Here is a 17,432-nt window from a genome sequence, read left to right on the forward strand (position 1 = left end):
AAACTCAGCAATGATTAGTCTCATGCTTAGTTATAAACAGATGCTTCTCCGTGTTAAGGGAGAGGTTTCATTTTGCCCATGTGATCACATTTAAACATCAGTGAGGAGTTTTTTCCTATCGTGAAGACTGTATTTTACAAAATTCGCTATCACAGTAGGAATGGGTAGTGAAAGATTCGAATAAGAGAACATAATAACACAGCAACACAATTCAAAGAAAGCCTTGTAAAAGGTCTTTACAGACCAGATGGGCACCAAATTAAACTGCAATGGAATTTCAAAAGCAAGAAAGGGAGGTAATTCTGCACAGGGTGCTGGCGAGCCACAGAGCTCATTGCTGCAGGATATGGGGAGCGCGAGAAATTTGCATCAGTTCAAAGAGCACTGCCAAGCAGCTGGAAGAAGAAAGTCCTACAAGGGTTAAACACAAATCAGTCTGACTCAGCCAGCTCTTGATCAGCAAATTGCTGGAAGCTGACAGAGTGTTTGGGAGGAGCGAAGCAGCGCTGCGTGCTCGCTGTGTTCCTACATGCTTCCTCAGGCAAGTAGTATTGGCTGCTGCCAGGCAGCACGCTGGGCGAGATGTGCCTTTGATCTGCAAGACTGGAGAAGTGGGGATCGAGGCAGCGTCGTCAACAGAATATAGGGAGTGAGCAAGCTGCACGGAGAGGAGGAGAGGCAGATGAGTAAATGGCTGTAGTTGTTTATGCAGGACTCGGATGGCAAACACGCCGGTACAGTGAGCAGAGCAGCTGTGTCAGAATGGTGAGTTGCAGGTAGTGAAGAAAGAGCGTGCCAAGGACTTGCTTTCCTCCCACCTCTCCCATCAGTGATCTCTCCTGAGTGCTGATTTTCTTGCTGAGGAGCAATAGGAAATGTTCAGTTTCACAGGGAACAGACATTATTCCCACTATACCAAGGAACGGGGTTGTAGAGATGGTCAGCTTGGGGAACCAGAACTGGAAGGAAGCCACTCTTCTTCTCCTGTAGGATCAAAGGATAATTCAGGTTGGATGGAGAAGGCGTCTAGTCCAACCGTCAGCTCAAAGCAGGGTCAGCTGTGACATCAGATCATGTTGCTCAGCGTTTTATCCAGTCTGGTCTTGAAAACCTCCAAGGATGGAGACTGCACACCCTTTCTGGGCAGCCTCATCATAAAATGTCCTCATCATAAAATTTCTCCTTTTGTTCAGTCAGAACCTCTCATACCAGTTTTGCCCATTGCCTCTTGTCCCCCCACCATGTACCACTGTGAAAAGCCTGGCTTTATCTTCTTGGTAACCTCGCCGCAGGTACCGGAAGGCTGCTGTTAGGTCCCCCCAAAGCCATTCCTCCTTCAAGCTGAACAAGCCCAGCTCCCTCAGCCTCTCCAGACAGAGCAAGACCTCCAGCCCCGACTGTCTGGGCGGCTCTCCGCTGAGCTCCCTTCAGTTTTTGTGGGGGTATCTCTTGTATTGGGGGCCCCAAAACTGGTGCGGTATTGCCGGTGTGGTCTGATGAGTGAGAGGGAGAGGGATAACGGCTTTGCTCTGCCTGTTGCCTCTGCTCCTGTTCCCGCAGCCCAGGACGCTGCTGGCCTTTGCTGCCCAGGCCCAGCGCCAGCCCACGTTCACCTCGCTGCATACCAAGCCCCCCAAGTTCTTCCTTCCCAGGCAGCCAGTCCGCAGCCCGTCCAGTTCCAAGGGGTTCTTCCCCCTCAGGTGTGGGACTTGGCATCTGTCCTCCTTGAAATTCATGGAGTTTCTGCTGGCCCGTTCCTCTGGTCTGTCTCAGTGCTTTTGAGATGAACTTGGTAGTGCTTCGGATATCATTTTCCAAAGTGGTCCCCTCATTTAAGGAAAAAATGGAGGCAGAAAAAAATAACAGGTGGGGAACAGAAAGAACAAAATGAATAATTGTAGAGGCAGCTGTGTAAAATAAAACAAAAACTAATGCCCACACCTTGAATATGTTTAGATTATCTAACTGTCCCCTTCACCCTTCCTTCACTTGAAATACTTTGCTATTAGCACTTTAAAAGAACTTCACAGCAGGAACGATGAGCTACTGGGGCTTGTGGAAGCCCCAGAGGTAGAACAGGGGTTGCCACACCTACAGCTGTTCACGGTTGACCACTGAGAATTTGCAGCAGCCAGTGACTGTTGGTAGCCAGTGTCTCCGCTGGCCTGGCAGCCGCTTGGCAGGCTGCTCTTTGCAGGTCAGGGAATTTGAGAAAGGTGAACCACCTTTCCAGTTTTGCTTCCTGAAGTAGCTCTGTACTCGACACAGTCGTACCTCTCTGCAGGGTGGTCAGCGCATCCCTAAGACAAGCTCTGATGGCACTAGACCATGTTCTGTAACAGTCTGGGCATGGTAACAGCTCAGCGCTGCATAAATTTCCTTGTTTTAACTCTCGGCCATTCCCAGGTGAGAAGTAGAAAGAAGCATAAAGGCACAACTGGGGTTTTTTGGATCTTCATGCTGTTAAGAACATGACAATGTCTATACTGAATCAAACCATGGCTCCATCTAGTGCAGGATCCTGTCTTAAGCAGATGCCCAGGGAACAGTGAAAACAGGGCAAGGATATATTTCTGCTGAATACTCACCCAGGCAGCTACGGAGGTTTCTGTGCACATAATAACCCACAAAAAGTGCATCCTCCACGGCTTTGTCCAGTCCCTCTTTGAACTTGTTTCGTGCTTCCAGTTCATTAAGCTACTTTGGTATTAAAAATCCCCAAACTGTGCTCAGCAAAAATAGCATGGCTTTGAACACAGTGATAGTCGGAACAATGCGATGAGATGTAAAGTTCAATGCTCACTGGCCAAAATATTCCCCTTTTCCCCAGCGGACTCTGCATCTGCAGGCATTTGGTGAAATCAGTAACGTAATGCAAGCGCAGTTGCCGAAGCACTTTGAATGCTGGTGGACATCACAGAAAAAGCATTAGAGCCAAAAAAGCCAGTGGTCACCGTGCCGCTGTGCCAAGACGTGGCTTTCTGCCGGTTTGAGCATTCTCTCACGAGCAATGTGAAACCTTGAAAACAGCTGAACTGTGGCTGAGGCAGGTACGGCAAGTGAGAGGTGAGCGCAGCAAAGCAGGACTTGGTGAAGAGGGGCAGGCCGATGCTGAAAGCTGGAGCAAGCTGGGCTGGTTAACTTGCGTCCGTGCAAGTGCTTGCACCATACTTGCTACGTTAATGGATTTTTCCTCCTATTACTTTACTTAGCAGGATTCTCATACTCTTTCACTGAGTATTACGAGTACCTGAAAAAGCTCCCGCTGTGCACCCAGGTAGTAAGTTAGTAGTAAGAATGGCAGAATCTGGCTTCCTTGGGTATTTCCAATTCTTGAAATACATAGCAAGTTTCTGCTAGACCCTGCTTCTGAATTCAGTCTGGCACATTGAAGCATATGTAACCCCTCAGGGGAAAGGGGGGGAGTGTGACACGCGAAGAGCGAGCGGGAGAGTGCGAGAACCCGCACATGGGAGATGGCACCGTTTGCTGTGAGTTGCACAACCTGGTCGCACTCAGCTGTCTCACATGTTGGCAGTTGGGTGTCGAGAGGTTTGATGGAGCAAGTGTTCAGTTCTGTCACCGTTGCCTTGGTCTGGAAGTGTTCAGCCTGGTTGGAAAGTGTTGAGCACAACTGTCTGATGGATTTAAGAGAACGTAAGACACTGTGAAAGTCTGCGGCCACCCTTCTGTGCCAAGTGAACGTGAGCAAAGGGCCAAACTGCAAATGCTTGCACCAAGCAAACAAAAGATGAAGTGGAAAGTCACCTCAGAAAGAAAGTGTGGTGGGGGAAGGAAAGGATGTCATATATCTGATTTGCGGCAAGCATTGCGCTCTGTATTCTCTAGAGACATCCTCTCTGACTTCGCTGTTCTTCTTGTTTTCCAGGCGAAGATGAGAAACTTGCTGCTTCTTTGCTAGATGGGAAGTTTCCCCGGAGCACATCGATGCAAGACACTGTTAGGGAAGGACACGGGATTCCACCACCACCTCAGACAGCCCCACCTCCACCTCCTTCTCCGTATTACTTTGACACAGGCCCCCCTCCATCCTTCTCGCCACCTCCACCCCCAGGAAGAGCTTACGATACCATAAGATCAAGCTTTAAGCCAAGCCTGGAGGCTAAACTCCATGGACTCCCGCAGGTCATTAGCGCAGCTGAGATGTATGATCAGGCGAGGACTTCCATTCCTTACCCTGAAAGGCAGAAGAGGGCCCGATCCATGATAATCCTACAGGATTCCTCTCATCTTCCCGTGGAGCCAACAGAGATCCCCCGGCCTGGCCCATCTGCAACTCCTCCAGAGAAGCTGAAGAGGAAGGGGAGAGTGATTGACAACCCTTATGCCAACATGGGTCAGTTCAACGTCAGCCTGTTTGCTCCCACCAAGCCACAGAGGAAGAAGAGTCCTCTTGTTAAGCAGTTGCAAGTGGAGGATGCACAGGAGAGAGCAGCACTGTCCATCACCGGAGGCTTTACACGGGAGCCCTCTCCCACCCGCAGGAGCCATCGCCTGAGTGGAGTGGAATATCAGCACCACACCGGCATTGCTCAGGTTGAAACCACAAGCATCCCCTTCGCCACTGCCATCGCTGGAGTCATGAAGGACAGAGACCGTCGTCTGGATGAGAGGCGGAAATCCACTGTCTTCCTCTCGGTTGGGGCCATTGAAGGAAGCCCCCCCAGCAGCGACATGCCATCCTTGCAGCAGTCCCGGTCTATTGATGAGCGGTTGTTAGGAAGCCGAGATGTACTACTGCCTTCCCCTGTCTCAGCTTTAAAGCCATTAATTAGCAGCTCATCCTCAACGTTCATCCACCCCCTAACAGGAAAGCCCTTGGATCCGAACTCGCCACTGGCGCTTGCGCTGGCCGCAAGGGAACGGGCCCTCTCAACTCAAGTCCCATCCCGGTCGCCCACCCCGATCCACAGCCCAGACTCAGACAGAGCAGCACCCCTGTTTGTGGACATCCAAACCAAAGAACCAGAGAGGGGGGAGTTGGAGAGCTTAGTGTCCCCTGCATACTCACCTGGAGGCAAAGGGGCAATCGGAACAGACTCTGGGACTTTGGCCCCCACTAAGAGCCAGTGGGGGACTCCGTCCACGCTGAGAAAAGAAACTGAGGCAAGAGCAGAAACACCTGGGAAGGAGGAGAAGAAACAAGAAGACAAGAAGTCCATGATTATTAGCATAGTGGATACATCACAGCAGAAGACCGCTGGCCTCATCATGGTTCATGCCACAAGTAATGGCCAAGACGAGATAGGACTTGAGGTAAAAGAGGAGAAACCAGCTGTCCCTGAAGCATGCACAGAGCCAGCAGAGTCCCCCAAAGCAGAGACCCAGCCCAGTCCCGTGGGAAAGCCTCCAGTCAGTCCAGCCTCTGACAAGACGTTGGGACAAGGGAGTTCGGAGGAAGAGGTGGAGCCCTACACGGTTACCCTCCCACCAGCTCAGTTGTCTTCAAGTGACGAAGAGACCCGGGAGGAGCTGGCCAAGATAGGGCTGGTCCCTCCACCAGATGAGTTTGCAAACGGGGTACTGGTCACCACCCCTGGCACACCAGTCAGCCACCTGGCTACGCCTAGCACGCCATCCATACCAGCGGCAGCAGTAGCACCTTCTACCACTGGCGGAACACCCTCAGGGAAGCCCTCTGATGCCCCCATAGCCCCAGAGTCTGCTGCAGACTCGGGAGTGGAAGAGGTGGACACCAGAAGTTCAAGTGACCATCACCTGGAGACCACAAGCACCATCTCTACGGTCTCCAGCATGTCTACGTTGTCCTCAGAAAGCGGGGAGCCTACTGACACATACACTTCCTTTGCGGATGGACAAACTTTTATACTCGAGAAGCCACCAGTGCCTCCAAAGCCAAAACTCAAGTCCCAGCTCAGCAAGGGGCCAGTTACTTTCAGGGACCCACTTTTGAAGCAGTCTTCGGACAGCGAGCTCATCTCCCAGCAACATGCGGCCACTCTGGCGTCAGCCAGCATTGGCCGGCCACGCTACCTCTTTCAGAGAAGGTCCAAGCTATGGGGGGACCCCATGGAGAGCAGGCCGATCCATGGGGCTGATGATGACAAGCCAACTGTGATCAGTGAGCTAAGTTCCCGGTTACAGCAACTGAATAAGGATACACGATCACTGGGGGAGGAACCGGCCGGGTCCACGTTAGATCCCGGGAAGAAGTCGCCTGTGGTCGCGGCACGGTAAGGTGCTGGTCGCTGGCGGGGGGGGGATGGGTGCAGGGCTCAGGCACCCGGGGGGACAGGGAGGTGCATAAGCAGAGTGTAAGTGTGCCGAGAGATCCAGGGTGTGTTTTGAGGGGCATTTCAGAGATGTCAGGACTTCTCAGCTGCACGGGGAGAGACAATGCTGAGACATGCTTTCCAGAAGTTGGTGTGATTTGTTCATGGCTCCTCTCTACGCACCGCACACGTAGCGAGCTCGCACTGTTGCTTTTTCCTGCTTTTTCCTTTTAAATTGCCTTCCTGTTGTTTCATGTTCCTCCTCTGTCTCGATGCTATTGTTAAGCTGCTGTATTTAGTCGTGGGTTTCACTTCTAAATGTTTGCTCCTGAACAATTAATAACAATGTGTGTTTCTCTAGTGCTTTTCATTTCAAAGGATCTCCAAATGTTGTCACACTACGTATTAGAGCTCTGGTCAGTCACTGCTGCGCAGGAGCCGTCACGAGGTGTCGTGACAGCCCTAGAAAGGACACAGCAGCACCGCCCCGACCGTGGTTCGCTGAGGCAGAGCTCGGTGCCGTTTCTGGAACGAGCCGGCCCTGGTGACCCGCAGGGAGGAGTTTTGGCAGGGCACAGCTGGGGGTGTAACGCGTGGCTCCAGGCAGGGGGGTGCAGCCGGGCATCGCTCCCATGGGCGCTCGCAGCGCCGGTCACACACGTCTCCGTGCCAGCGGGCTGGCGGGTTGGCTGCTGGCTCAGAGGTACCTATGCAGCGCCTAAGCGTGGTAGATCCTCTCAGCCCTTGTTCTCCCCCTCCACACACAGACCTGCGCAGAGCCCAGTCCGCCCAGGGGACCCGAAAGGTCACAGCAGAGGGACCCCAGGCCACGCAGGAGCCTCTTTCTCTTAGAAAGCCATATTGGGGTTCCCTCGTCCCTCACGCGCTCAGGAGACACCGGTTCTCTCCCCCACGCTGGAGCTGTGACCGTCACGCTCCCCAAGCAGCATGGACCTCTCTGCGTCCCTCGCGCTGCCCTGCGCTGCTCTCCTGCCTGCCGTGTCCTCAGTGCCCGGTGCCCACCAACCTCCCGGCACCCGGCATCTGTTCTGACCTGCTGCCCCCACAGCAGCAGCGGCCCCTCTGCCCCAACATCCCCACCTAACTGTAGTATTAAACTAAACCAAAAGCTCTAAATTAGAGCCTGAGATTTGAGAGCGAACCCTACAAGGCTTTGATATCTTAAGTTATAGCAGGAAGTGACCCAAAATCTGCGATCTCGATTTACCCTTTTAGGATGCCGCCACACCACAGCTCCCGCAGCAGCAAAGCCACAGCGAGCAGGTCGCACCGGCATCACCCATGGGTGGTTGCTGGGGTCAGCAAGGTGCCAGTTCGGCAGGGAGCTCTGAGCTAAGGGGAGCCCTTCTTTTGGAAAGGTTTTTCTAACCAAGTCATGACAGTGAAGGGTGACACGTCCACGTGGTGCTAGCACAGCTGGTGACGTTTCAGGCTGTAGCACGGGGGACAAAGTGTCCCGTCCTGACATACCCCGAGGGAGTGGTTGTGTAGCTCCATCCTTCGGCCGGCTCCCGGCTCCCTGCGGTGCCTGTGCTGGCAGTGCCAGCCTGGCTGCACTGCTGACCCACCTCTCAGTAGGTGCCAAACTTGTAGTTACCGCCACAGCGTGGAATAAAATCTGTGGATCTTGCCCTGCTACACTGTTCTGTCTCTCAGGACTGAGCCCCAGGTGCCGATTGTGGCCGTTCCCTGGAGACCAGCATCTCCCACGGGGTCCCTTCCCCCTGCACTGCTCAGTCGGGAACCACGGGGTCCTGTGCTGAATGCAGTTCAGTTGCGTTTGGGGACCCTTCTGAAATCAGGCACACCACGCCCCCGTTCCTAAAAAGTGCTGACTGTGCATATCTTCAGTGACACTAGAGAACTTGGACGTTGCCAGCTCTGAACGGCAGCCGTGGCACCTCAAGCAGCTTGCCCGTGCCGGGCATTGGCCCTTCGCTGAGATCTGCTCTGGGGCCCAGCTGACCCCCCCCATGCAGGGCTGGTGGGAGGGCCGCTGGGTCGTCCGCCCTCAGCCCCCTTTGCCTCCCAGCGCCCACAGCCAAAAGCAGCTGTGACTCCAGGTGGTGTCAGAACGCCGCCCCCCCGCTGCCCATCCTTCCTTCCTTCCCTGTCCTCCCGCGTCCGTCCAGGTCACGCGTGCAGCTGATCTGCTGTTCCTCGTGCAGCCTCCCAGCAGCGACGTGCACGTACCCCCCATTTCTAGGGGATACCCCTCGTCCATCCTCTGCCTCTCTTCAACTCTTCCTGTCCTTCACGCCTCCAGGACCACCACTGCTTCCCCTTGATCCCCTCGTGCTTCCCCGTCTCTCCCGGGAGCAGCAGACCCTGCCCAAACTCCCACCCTGTGACGTGTTCCTGCCGCATGTCACCTTCCGTAGAGACCCCGTCCTCCTCCTCTCCTTCCCGCCCTGCCACTGAGTGTTTGGCACTTCAGCTGTCCTGCAGAGTTAAACGTTCTCATTCCTTTTTCTGAAAGCCATGGCCTTTCATCTCTGAAATTTTTATGCTCCCGGTCGATGTCAAAGATTTGAAATATTTCCCAGGAAGTCAGCTGTAAATAGAATATTTAATGATGTCAGCCACTCTCCTCCATTGTGAAAATTCCTCTCTTTTATGAAATTGCTGTAAATTCAGAAAATAATGTAACGAGCAGTTAGATAAGATTAGACAACCCATTTCAGGACACATTTTCCAGTCCCTGAGCCTGTCCTGAGAACGACACTATTACCAAAACCTCCCACAACAGCCACTCCTAAACACAGCAGTGCTGCTGAGGAGTGCGGTGGTACCGACGGCCGCTGCCAGCCCTTGAGCATTGCCTCAGGGGCTGAAGGGTGCTGCACCCCTTCGGACAGGCTTCCTGAAAGCCCAGGGATGCTCCATGGGGCATGTGGAGGACTAGAGGGCTGTGGACTGACTTGTGCTGCAGCTTCTTCTGTCATTCCTACATGTAGCTCTGCTCCAGAGAGGGTCGTGAGCCAAACTACAGCTCTGACCTAGAGCCAGAGGTGTCCTGGAGCTCCGCAGGACTCGGGGGGACGAGGTGCCCTTGCAGGAGCCGTCCTCGTGCTGCCCATGCCCCTCCAGGACTGCTGAAGCAGGCGGGGCAGCTTGCTGGTGTTCTCTAAGCACATTAAATTCTGAATTTACAGTAGTTCCATCTAAGAGCAGGTGACTTCTCTTTGCACGTGGCGGCCGTAGTGCAGGCCCTGGTGCGTTTCTCTTGCAGAGGTCTATGAGGGTCCTGCCTGGGACCCCAGGAACAGAAGACACAAACCACTTTCTCCATAACTCTAACTCTGGCTGTGTCTCCTTCCAAGACGGTCTTCCACAGGAGGACGTTTGACAAGAGGGACTGAGAAAGAGGCCAAGAAATACTGAGCATGAGAACATAAGGTCAGAGTTAAGGCAATCGATAAAGATGCTGTATATTCCATCCTCCCTGCTCCTCGGGCCCTGTGCGCTCGGCCGGGGCTGAGCGTGGCGAGGGAAGCTCTGCTGTGCCGGGCACCGCGTGCTGTCAGAGGAAGGTTCCGCTCCCGAAGCAGTAGCGTGCCCGCTTGCTGAGATGCAGCCTTCTGCGCAGTCCTCACCGAGACGCCGTAGCTCGGCGGTGACAGTGACAGCAGAGCAGAGTGACAACTTCATTCGTGCTGCCCCATGGGAATAAGCCATGACCCTTGAGGTGGGGACACAGGAACTTTGCTCCGCCGGGAGCTGCCCTGACGTTACGTTGGCACGGCATGTCTCTGACGGCTGACCTGAGGCCAGCAGCAGCTAGCTTCGTGTCTAACATGAGCGGGATCCTTGAAGATCCAGCGTCCCAACATGCAGTAGCCTTTGCTGAGCTGAGCTGCAGGAGAGCAACCAGGCGCCTTGGCGTCTCTCTGACCTGAACTTCCCAGCCAGCCCCGGACAGAGCTCACGCAGCAGCAGATGCCGAGCAGTCGTTCCGCTGCGCAGGAGCAGTGCGAGGACCCCGCAGCTCAGAGCTGCTGCTGAACGCTGAGATGGATTCATTGTGTGACATCCATTACCACAATAAAGCTGACGCTAACTAATGAGAGGTGTACGTTTCTGATTAGTTATCCAGTGAGTCACAGCTAGCGATGCAAATGCCAGCCGAAGAACCGCATTAGTAGCGAGACTGAACTCACGCGCTTCAGGGTGACTCACGCGTTAAATGTGCAATGTTCAACCCTGTGTTGAGATGGCATTCTTGTTCAGTGTCCCCTTGTCCTGTGACTGGCCGTGGCCATCCAGCCTCATCAGGCTTGTGTCATTCCTCATTGCACATAGTCACACTCAGATCTCAACCTCCCACCTCTGCTGCCAGTGTCGGCGCGATGCTGATCGGCCAGCCCTTCGAGCCAGAGGGAGCTCGTGCTGACGCAGGCCAGAAGCGTCCAAAGTCCCAACACAGGTCCGGCTTGGGGCTCCAGCTAATGCAGCCAAGAACCTGGGTTAGAGGGTGCTTTGCAAAGGGGTTTGTTTGTTTGTTTGTTTGCTTGCTTGCCTGTTTATCTTTAAGCAACAGCCGAACATGCCAAACGTATCATGTAAAGCAGAATTTTAGATGCAAAACTGAGTTTTTCAGGTGCTGTTCTGGAAACCCACAACTGCTTTGTATTTCTACAGATCTGAAAGAGAGAGAGAAGAAAAATAAGCCCTTTAGGCATTTAGCTCCTAGGGTAAAGCTACCTCTTTCTATATAAACTCATCAATTAATTCTGTTTCAGTTAAATGGTGTAACATTTCTGGTGCAAGCTTTCAGCCGCTGCAGATACAACCCCCTGTTTCCTTGTAGGCTTTTTGTCTCTTCATGGTGTCTAAACTCACGCACAAAGCAGAGCTGAGCTTTCTTTCCACGGTCAAGGGAATTGTCCGTGGAGAGCTGATGAAAAGCTGGAGATTGGCATTGATGAGGCCAGCTGAGATCCACACTGCTCAGCACCTTCCCTAGAGGGAGTTTGGGGCAAACGGGAATTATTTGTTCTGCATTGAGGTTGGCAGAGGAGGTGGTCTTCCAGCTGAGCAGCAGAGTCTCGGGCAGGGTGCCGGCAGCAGCCCCGGCCCCCGTGTGCCGGGACGCTGAAGCCCCTCGGCAGGTGACGGCAGCATCCTTCGGCGATGTCAGGCACGGCGTCCCCACAGCCCTGCCTGGAACAGCCGGGCTGCTAACGGCCACGAAGCCTGCGGCTTCTGGAGACGCGAGACCCAGCTGGTGCTCGCAGCAGCACGCTGTCCTGTGAGCCCCCAAGCTCCCCCGAGCACCCTGCCTTTCCTCACGTGTCGGCTGCAGCCGCCGAAGGGGAAGGCAAACCTGCAGTCCCGTGACGGAGGCTTGGCAGGTCTCCATCTGCTTTCCTGCGGCAGCTGGACTTAAAGATGCTTAATGCATCTCTGTAGGTAACTAAAAATGCATCCTTCGCTCCATGGGCTCCCCTTCCCGTGGGAGGAGGCTTCTGCTCATGGAGGCGTACTGCAGCGGGGCCACCGGCACTGCGGCGGGGGCTCCCGGGCAGCGGGGGAGCTCGTCATGCCAGCGTTCTGCCGGCAGCTCAGAGCGGCGTGCCTGAGGATGCTCTTCCCTCCTGGTTGCCATGGCATTTTCCCAGCGTTCACCGCAGGATGTCAGGCTGGGGATGGGGCCCTCCTGAGCCCGGTCCACCTCTGCGACTTTTCCACGTAGACGTGGCTCTGCAGCCAGCAAGGGAGCGGGAAAGCACAGGCTGTTTAGAGATAAGCGGATGGAGGTTGGGTGTTTGGAAAAGCAGGAGTTTCTAGAGGGTGCTGTGAAAATGTCGTAATTGAGAGAGCACCTACCACAGGGAAACGCTCCCCTCGATATGAGGTGACGCACCGATCTGACACCAGCTCAATGCTTCCTGCCAGTGGTGGCCGGGGGGTCTGTTTTTGACGTTGACATGCATTGCCTACAAGGAGACAGGGGCATTGTGGGTAGCAAGTCTCAGCATGTGTCCATGTCACAGCAAGCACAGCTGGCTTCACCTCATCTGGTCACTAACATCTACTAATCACAGCTCATCCACTCATCCCTCCGAGTGAGTAGAAGAGCAAACTGTGACTCTGCCTCATGCTTGTCCAGAGCGAGACTTGGGAAGAGCAGTGAGGGGTTGTCTAGACCTCGGCAAGAAGACCTCTGGGTCCCACCAAGACGGTGTCAGTGCCAAAGCGGCCCAAAAGAGGGAAGAGTTAAAGCCTGAAGGGTTTACTCGTTGCTGAGTTGAGCTCCAGGAAGGTCTCACCATGCAGTGGCTTTATCACCCATTGCAGGAGAAGAGCCGTAAGGGCTCTTCCTTTCAGAGCTTTAGCAGTCTAGAAGTGGAAGTCACAGAGAAAGGGCTTTTCCTCTTGTATGGAGAAATACAAAGGGACCCAAATTCCAGCTCTTTTGTCAGCAACCAGGAGGCAAAGCAACCACATGGGAAGAGGTTACCCGCTCCCTTGGAGCAGTTCTGCAGGCAGTCTGCCACAGTGAGAGCTGGCTTGGAGAGCCCCAGGGGCAGCACACGAGGAGACCGGAAGTCTCCTATGGATAGTAGCCCTAAATTTCCTTTTCCTACAAAGACGAAATCAGAGGACAAAACAGGGTTGCTGCAATGAGAGATGTAACGTTGAGTTAAGGTGTAAGCAGCTCTTAGATCCGTAATGCTCTGAGTCTGCCAGAGCCCCACTGTTGTAAACATTTAGTGACACTAGCTTTGCTCCCGATTGTCCCTGTTCCACGACAGAGCACAGGCAGGCGAGAGCTCATGGCTGGAAGACTTGTGGTCCAGTCACAGCTCCATCTGCAAAACTGCCCAAGAAAAACCATAGCTGGAGGCTGAGACCCTCTTGTATGGAGAAGCATGAGAGGGAGAGCATTGAAAATGCGTTTAGAAGTCCTCTTGCTCTTCTACATCACTCCTCGAGTGTAGCGGGTTGGTCACCGTGACACAGCCGGGATGCCATCCTGGAGGTGCCTGCGTTCCCCAGGGGATAACCACGCGTCCCTGGGGCTGCCCAAATGCCTCCGCTGCGAGCTGCGCAGCACCAGGCTGGATCCTCTAGCTGAAACAGCGCAGTCTTCGCTTGACCCTGCCGTCAGAGACCTGCAGCAGCTGCCTGACAGCACTTTCCCCTGCAGTGCCCTGTTCAGCCAAGCAAACCCGCCGGGAGCAGCACAGCTCCCGACCCAGGCGGCCGTGCTTCCTGCACAGCTCCTGGCCATTTCTTCCCATTCTGTGTGCAGCCACTCCACCTGCAGAAAAGAGATAAAAGTCTGAAAGACAGCAGCGATCATTTGATGTTCGTAGCCTCCGTGCCAAACCGAATCATTGGTGGAAGCCCCTGATACAGCAGCGCAGACTGGGGAGACGAGGCGTCTCTGCTTGGAGGAGGGGGGCCATGTCATCTAGGTGGGGCGAGGCCTCTTGCTCCCTCCCCATAGCCACAGTTGAGAGATTTTGCGATGCACAAGAAGGTTTGGAAAGCCCAGTAGAGCAGCCCAGCACCCAGGCAGCGGGTGCAAGGTCTCTCTTGCCCCTGCGAGGAGCTGCAACACGTCCCTCCTGCCCGCTGGAGAGCAGATGTTGAATTTTCCCCTGCCAGCCCAGGGAAGGTCCTTGGGCACAGCACAGACCTCAGCAAGGGATTGAAGCAAACGCCCGTACCAGAGGAACTGTGATTATCCCCTCTGGGAACCCTAACTCACTTGCAAGGCCCTAATAATATTCCATTGACCTTTAGCTGTAGCTGTTATTCTCACAACCATGAAAGCAAAACACTTACAGCTGTTGGGTAAAGTCAGAAAAGATGTTGAACTGTATTTGCCGCTCTTTCTTGTTCTTGCTGTGGGGCATTTTTTCTCATGCATATGTTGTTTCCTTCCCCTCCCTCTTCTGCCTTCCCCAATCTCTGTCCTGTCCCTTCCCCGTCTCTTCCCCTCCTCCTCCCTCTCCTCCAGCTGTTACAAATAGCTCTGTCGAATCCTTCAGGCTTTGGCTGTTGAACTCATGCAATTATGAATGTCCCATTTCCTGTAGTAAACACACGAACGGAACCTCAGCCGCTGTGGAACGTCCCGACCTTCACTGGCCCAAAAGCCCCGTGTCGGCCATTTCCTGGCTCCCCTCGCTGCCCCTGGGATCGGCCCTTTCCCAGAGCTGCCCGGGGCTCAGCCACGCTCCCCAGATGGCGAAGCCTTTCTGCCCGGCGCTGCAGGGCCTGCCCCATCCCCAGTGCGGGGCATCGCCGTGCCGTGCACGACGCCACCGGAGCCCCCAGGCCCGCTCAGCGTGGGAGGTGCCCGGGCCTCACGGCATGGCCGGGCTCCTGCGGTGCCGCTCGGCCTTGGCCTCGGGCCGTGTGATGAAGTCCGTTCGCTCTTCTCCGTCTTGTTGCTGCCCTGGACCGGAGCTAACATTCTCTCTCATTGCCTCTCTTCCTGCTCTCCATCTGCATGTCCGCGCTGCTCTGTCTAGAACCGCCTCTGGCCTCCGGAGGGTGGGCGAGTTGTGTAAGTGAGCATGTTCTCATCCCATAGCAAACTCACCTCGTCTCCCCGCGCCTGTGCCGGTCCCGCTCCCCGCTCTCCCGCCGCCCCGGCTGGCTGAGAGCAGGCAGCGGCGCTTGCTCTGGCATGTGAGTGTCCCCCGCCCGCCCTGGTGTGCCCCGGTAGCATGTCCGTGTCCCTGTGCTGTGATGTCCTGTGCTGTTGCTCGTAGGTGACGACTGAGGAAATTCCCTCGGGTTTCCATGGGATTCCTACCGTAGCCCGGACCAGACCGTGTGTCCCCGTCGCGGCTGCCCAGGGGATATCCAGCAAGGGCTGCGCAGGGGCAGGGCCCCCTTGGCGCAACTCAGGCCCCTGGGGAGGGACCCCAGCAAGGGAGGGGAGGGACCCCAGCGAGCGTGGGGCTGAGCCGGCTGCCACCCCAGGAGGCAATATCCCCTTTCTGAGCCCCAGCAGCTCCCGCCGTGCAGTTGGTGCACAAGGCTCCCCCTTCCCGCAGGCTCCTGACTTCCCACTCATGGGTGTCCTGGGTCATCTGGAGCAGAAGCCCCATGAGGCAGAGGCAGCAGCTCTTGCTGCCCGAGATGGCAGAGCTGTCCCAGGCCGGGGCTCGGCTGGCCGGCGGGGAAGAGGCCCGCGGGCAGTGCTGCCCTCCGGCAGGCACCCCAGCACCACAGGAGGTCCAGCCCCATGACCCACAGTGGGTGACTCACGGTGTCCCCAGGGAAGTCACTGTGGCACAAACTTAAACCATGGATAAGTGTTTACCTGAGAGCACTGTCGGGAAATCAGGGTACAGGAAAATTCCCCCCCCCCCCAGCTCCCAAACTAGTTAATGACTGCCGATGGAGGGGTCCTCGATGGCAGAGCTCCATGGTCCACGTCCCCAGCATGTCTGAGTTGCCACCAGAGCTGCTGGAATCCCGTCGCCAGCCCGTGGCGGATGAGCTGTGTGCATTCCCCAGGCAGTGAGACCTGGGAGAGGCCACCCCTGTCCGCACGAGCTCCCCGGGCTGGATCTCTCTCTGGCCGCAGCAGGTCGCCTGCAGCCTGGGCGGGATCTGGAGGGTTTTTGCTGTGGCACGTGCCCCTGATCTGGGGGCCCACCAGGCGAATTTCCCCAGTGTGCATGGCCAGCTGTGTGGTCTTGGTTGTGCTGCTTCCATGTTTGTCTGTCCTGTTTTTTTTACCCGTAGCGTGTATGAAACTAGCTACCTACATCTGTGTCGCTTCCACGTGTGAACGCAACCCCAGAGCCCACGCAGAGCGCTGGGCAGTCTCATGTTTGATTTTACTTGTCATTTTCTGCCAAGTGCCAAATTTCCAAGTCTGCATCCCTTTCCCGGTGCCCAGCTGGACAGGGCCAGTCCCAGGAGAGCAGAACGGCAGCGCTAGGAAACTCCTCTTGCCAGAAGCCCTGCACCACCACTGGGCTGGCAGTTACTGCCGTACCGCTTTCCAGACAGCCACCCGGATGCCTGCCGCAGGGATCGGCTCTGCTCCAGTCCCGGGCTGTAACACGGCTGGTTTAAGCAGAGGTGTGGGAGACTCAGAAGCCATCTGCCCCACTTCGATCCTTCTGGTGGAGCAAAAGGTTGTAGAGCCCCATGGTCTGGCCGGAGACGGAGCACTGCTCTGGCTAGAGCTGGGTGGAGAGATTCATGCCTCAGGTTCTGCACAGTAAATCTTGCTTCGTTTGCGTGTGGTCAGCGGTGGGAGGGTGCTCATGTCATTGCATACACCCATGTCTCCATGCATTCAGTCCTGTTGCTGGTGTCGCAGAGCGTCTGAGTGTTCGGGGCTGCACCCAAGGGAGATCTGCTGCCCGTGTTAGCACTGCGGGTGCTTGGGTCATCCCTCAGCTTTGTGGCGCAGGACAGAGCGAATTTGGTCTGCTCAGTCTGTCTTCTGCCCCCGCGTCGTTAGGATGCTGCCCAGCAGCCCCAGTGGCAGCACCAGCTGGTCAGAAAGCGTTCAGGGATGATAGCTGGCTGCGCTGAATGGGAGCCGGCTTGTCCCCGTTCCGCTGAGCCGGCATTTCAGACAATAGCAGTGCCTGCTCCGGTCCAGCACCATCTGACCGATTGTGATCATCAGCTGATGTTTCCTCTCTTGCACAGCCCTGTTTGTGTGAAAGCTTTGGACATTGTTTCGCCCGCGCCCAGCATCTCTACCCGACTGAGAGCGTGAGCTGCAGTCACCCTGTCCGGCCCCGCGAGCCCTGAGCACAGCCCTGACCAGGGGCCCGACGCTGCGGGAGGCTCTGGCTCAGCTCAGCAAGCGTGAGCCTTGGCTGCTGCTTTCCTGCGGGCTGCAGCCCTGTGCCCGAGCTCGGGGTGCTGCAGTGGGCTGCTTGGCCCCCACGCTCCCCGCACCCGCCTGCACTGCCCTGCGGCGGAGGGAGCCCTTGCCAGGAGCTGTGCTCAGCGTGTAAACACGAGCAGGAGAGGGGAACAGCAGACTCTGCCTCTGCCCAGCGCCCAGTGCGAGTGGCATCATTCCCTTCTGCTGCCTGAAGAGGGTAGGGGTAGGGGTAGGGGTAGGGGTAGGGGTAGGGGTAGGGGTAGCTGCTGTCTTGGTCCAGGAAGATCAGTGTTGAACCTGGATATGCAATCCGTGCTGGGTTTCACAGGGGT

General features: G+C 55.7%; 1 protein-coding gene across 3 annotated transcripts in view; it reads left to right on the plus strand.

The window, feature by feature from the left end:
- SHANK3 (SH3 and multiple ankyrin repeat domains 3) overlaps positions 1 to 17,432 on the plus strand; it is a 382,463-nt gene that overhangs the window by 344,617 nt on the left and 20,414 nt on the right. For all 3 annotated transcript variants that reach the window (XM_075742957.1, XM_075742888.1, XM_075742921.1), the window contains one exon: positions 3,890 to 6,215. In XM_075742957.1, coding sequence (XP_075599072.1) covers positions 3,890 to 6,215 — 2,326 coding nt within the window. The remainder of the gene's footprint in view (positions 1 to 3,889; positions 6,216 to 17,432) is intronic.

This window comes from Balearica regulorum, chromosome 1 (assembly GCF_011004875.1).
Source record: "Balearica regulorum gibbericeps isolate bBalReg1 chromosome 1, bBalReg1.pri, whole genome shotgun sequence".
In the NCBI taxonomy this organism is placed as follows: Eukaryota; Metazoa; Chordata; class Aves; order Gruiformes; family Gruidae; genus Balearica; species Balearica regulorum.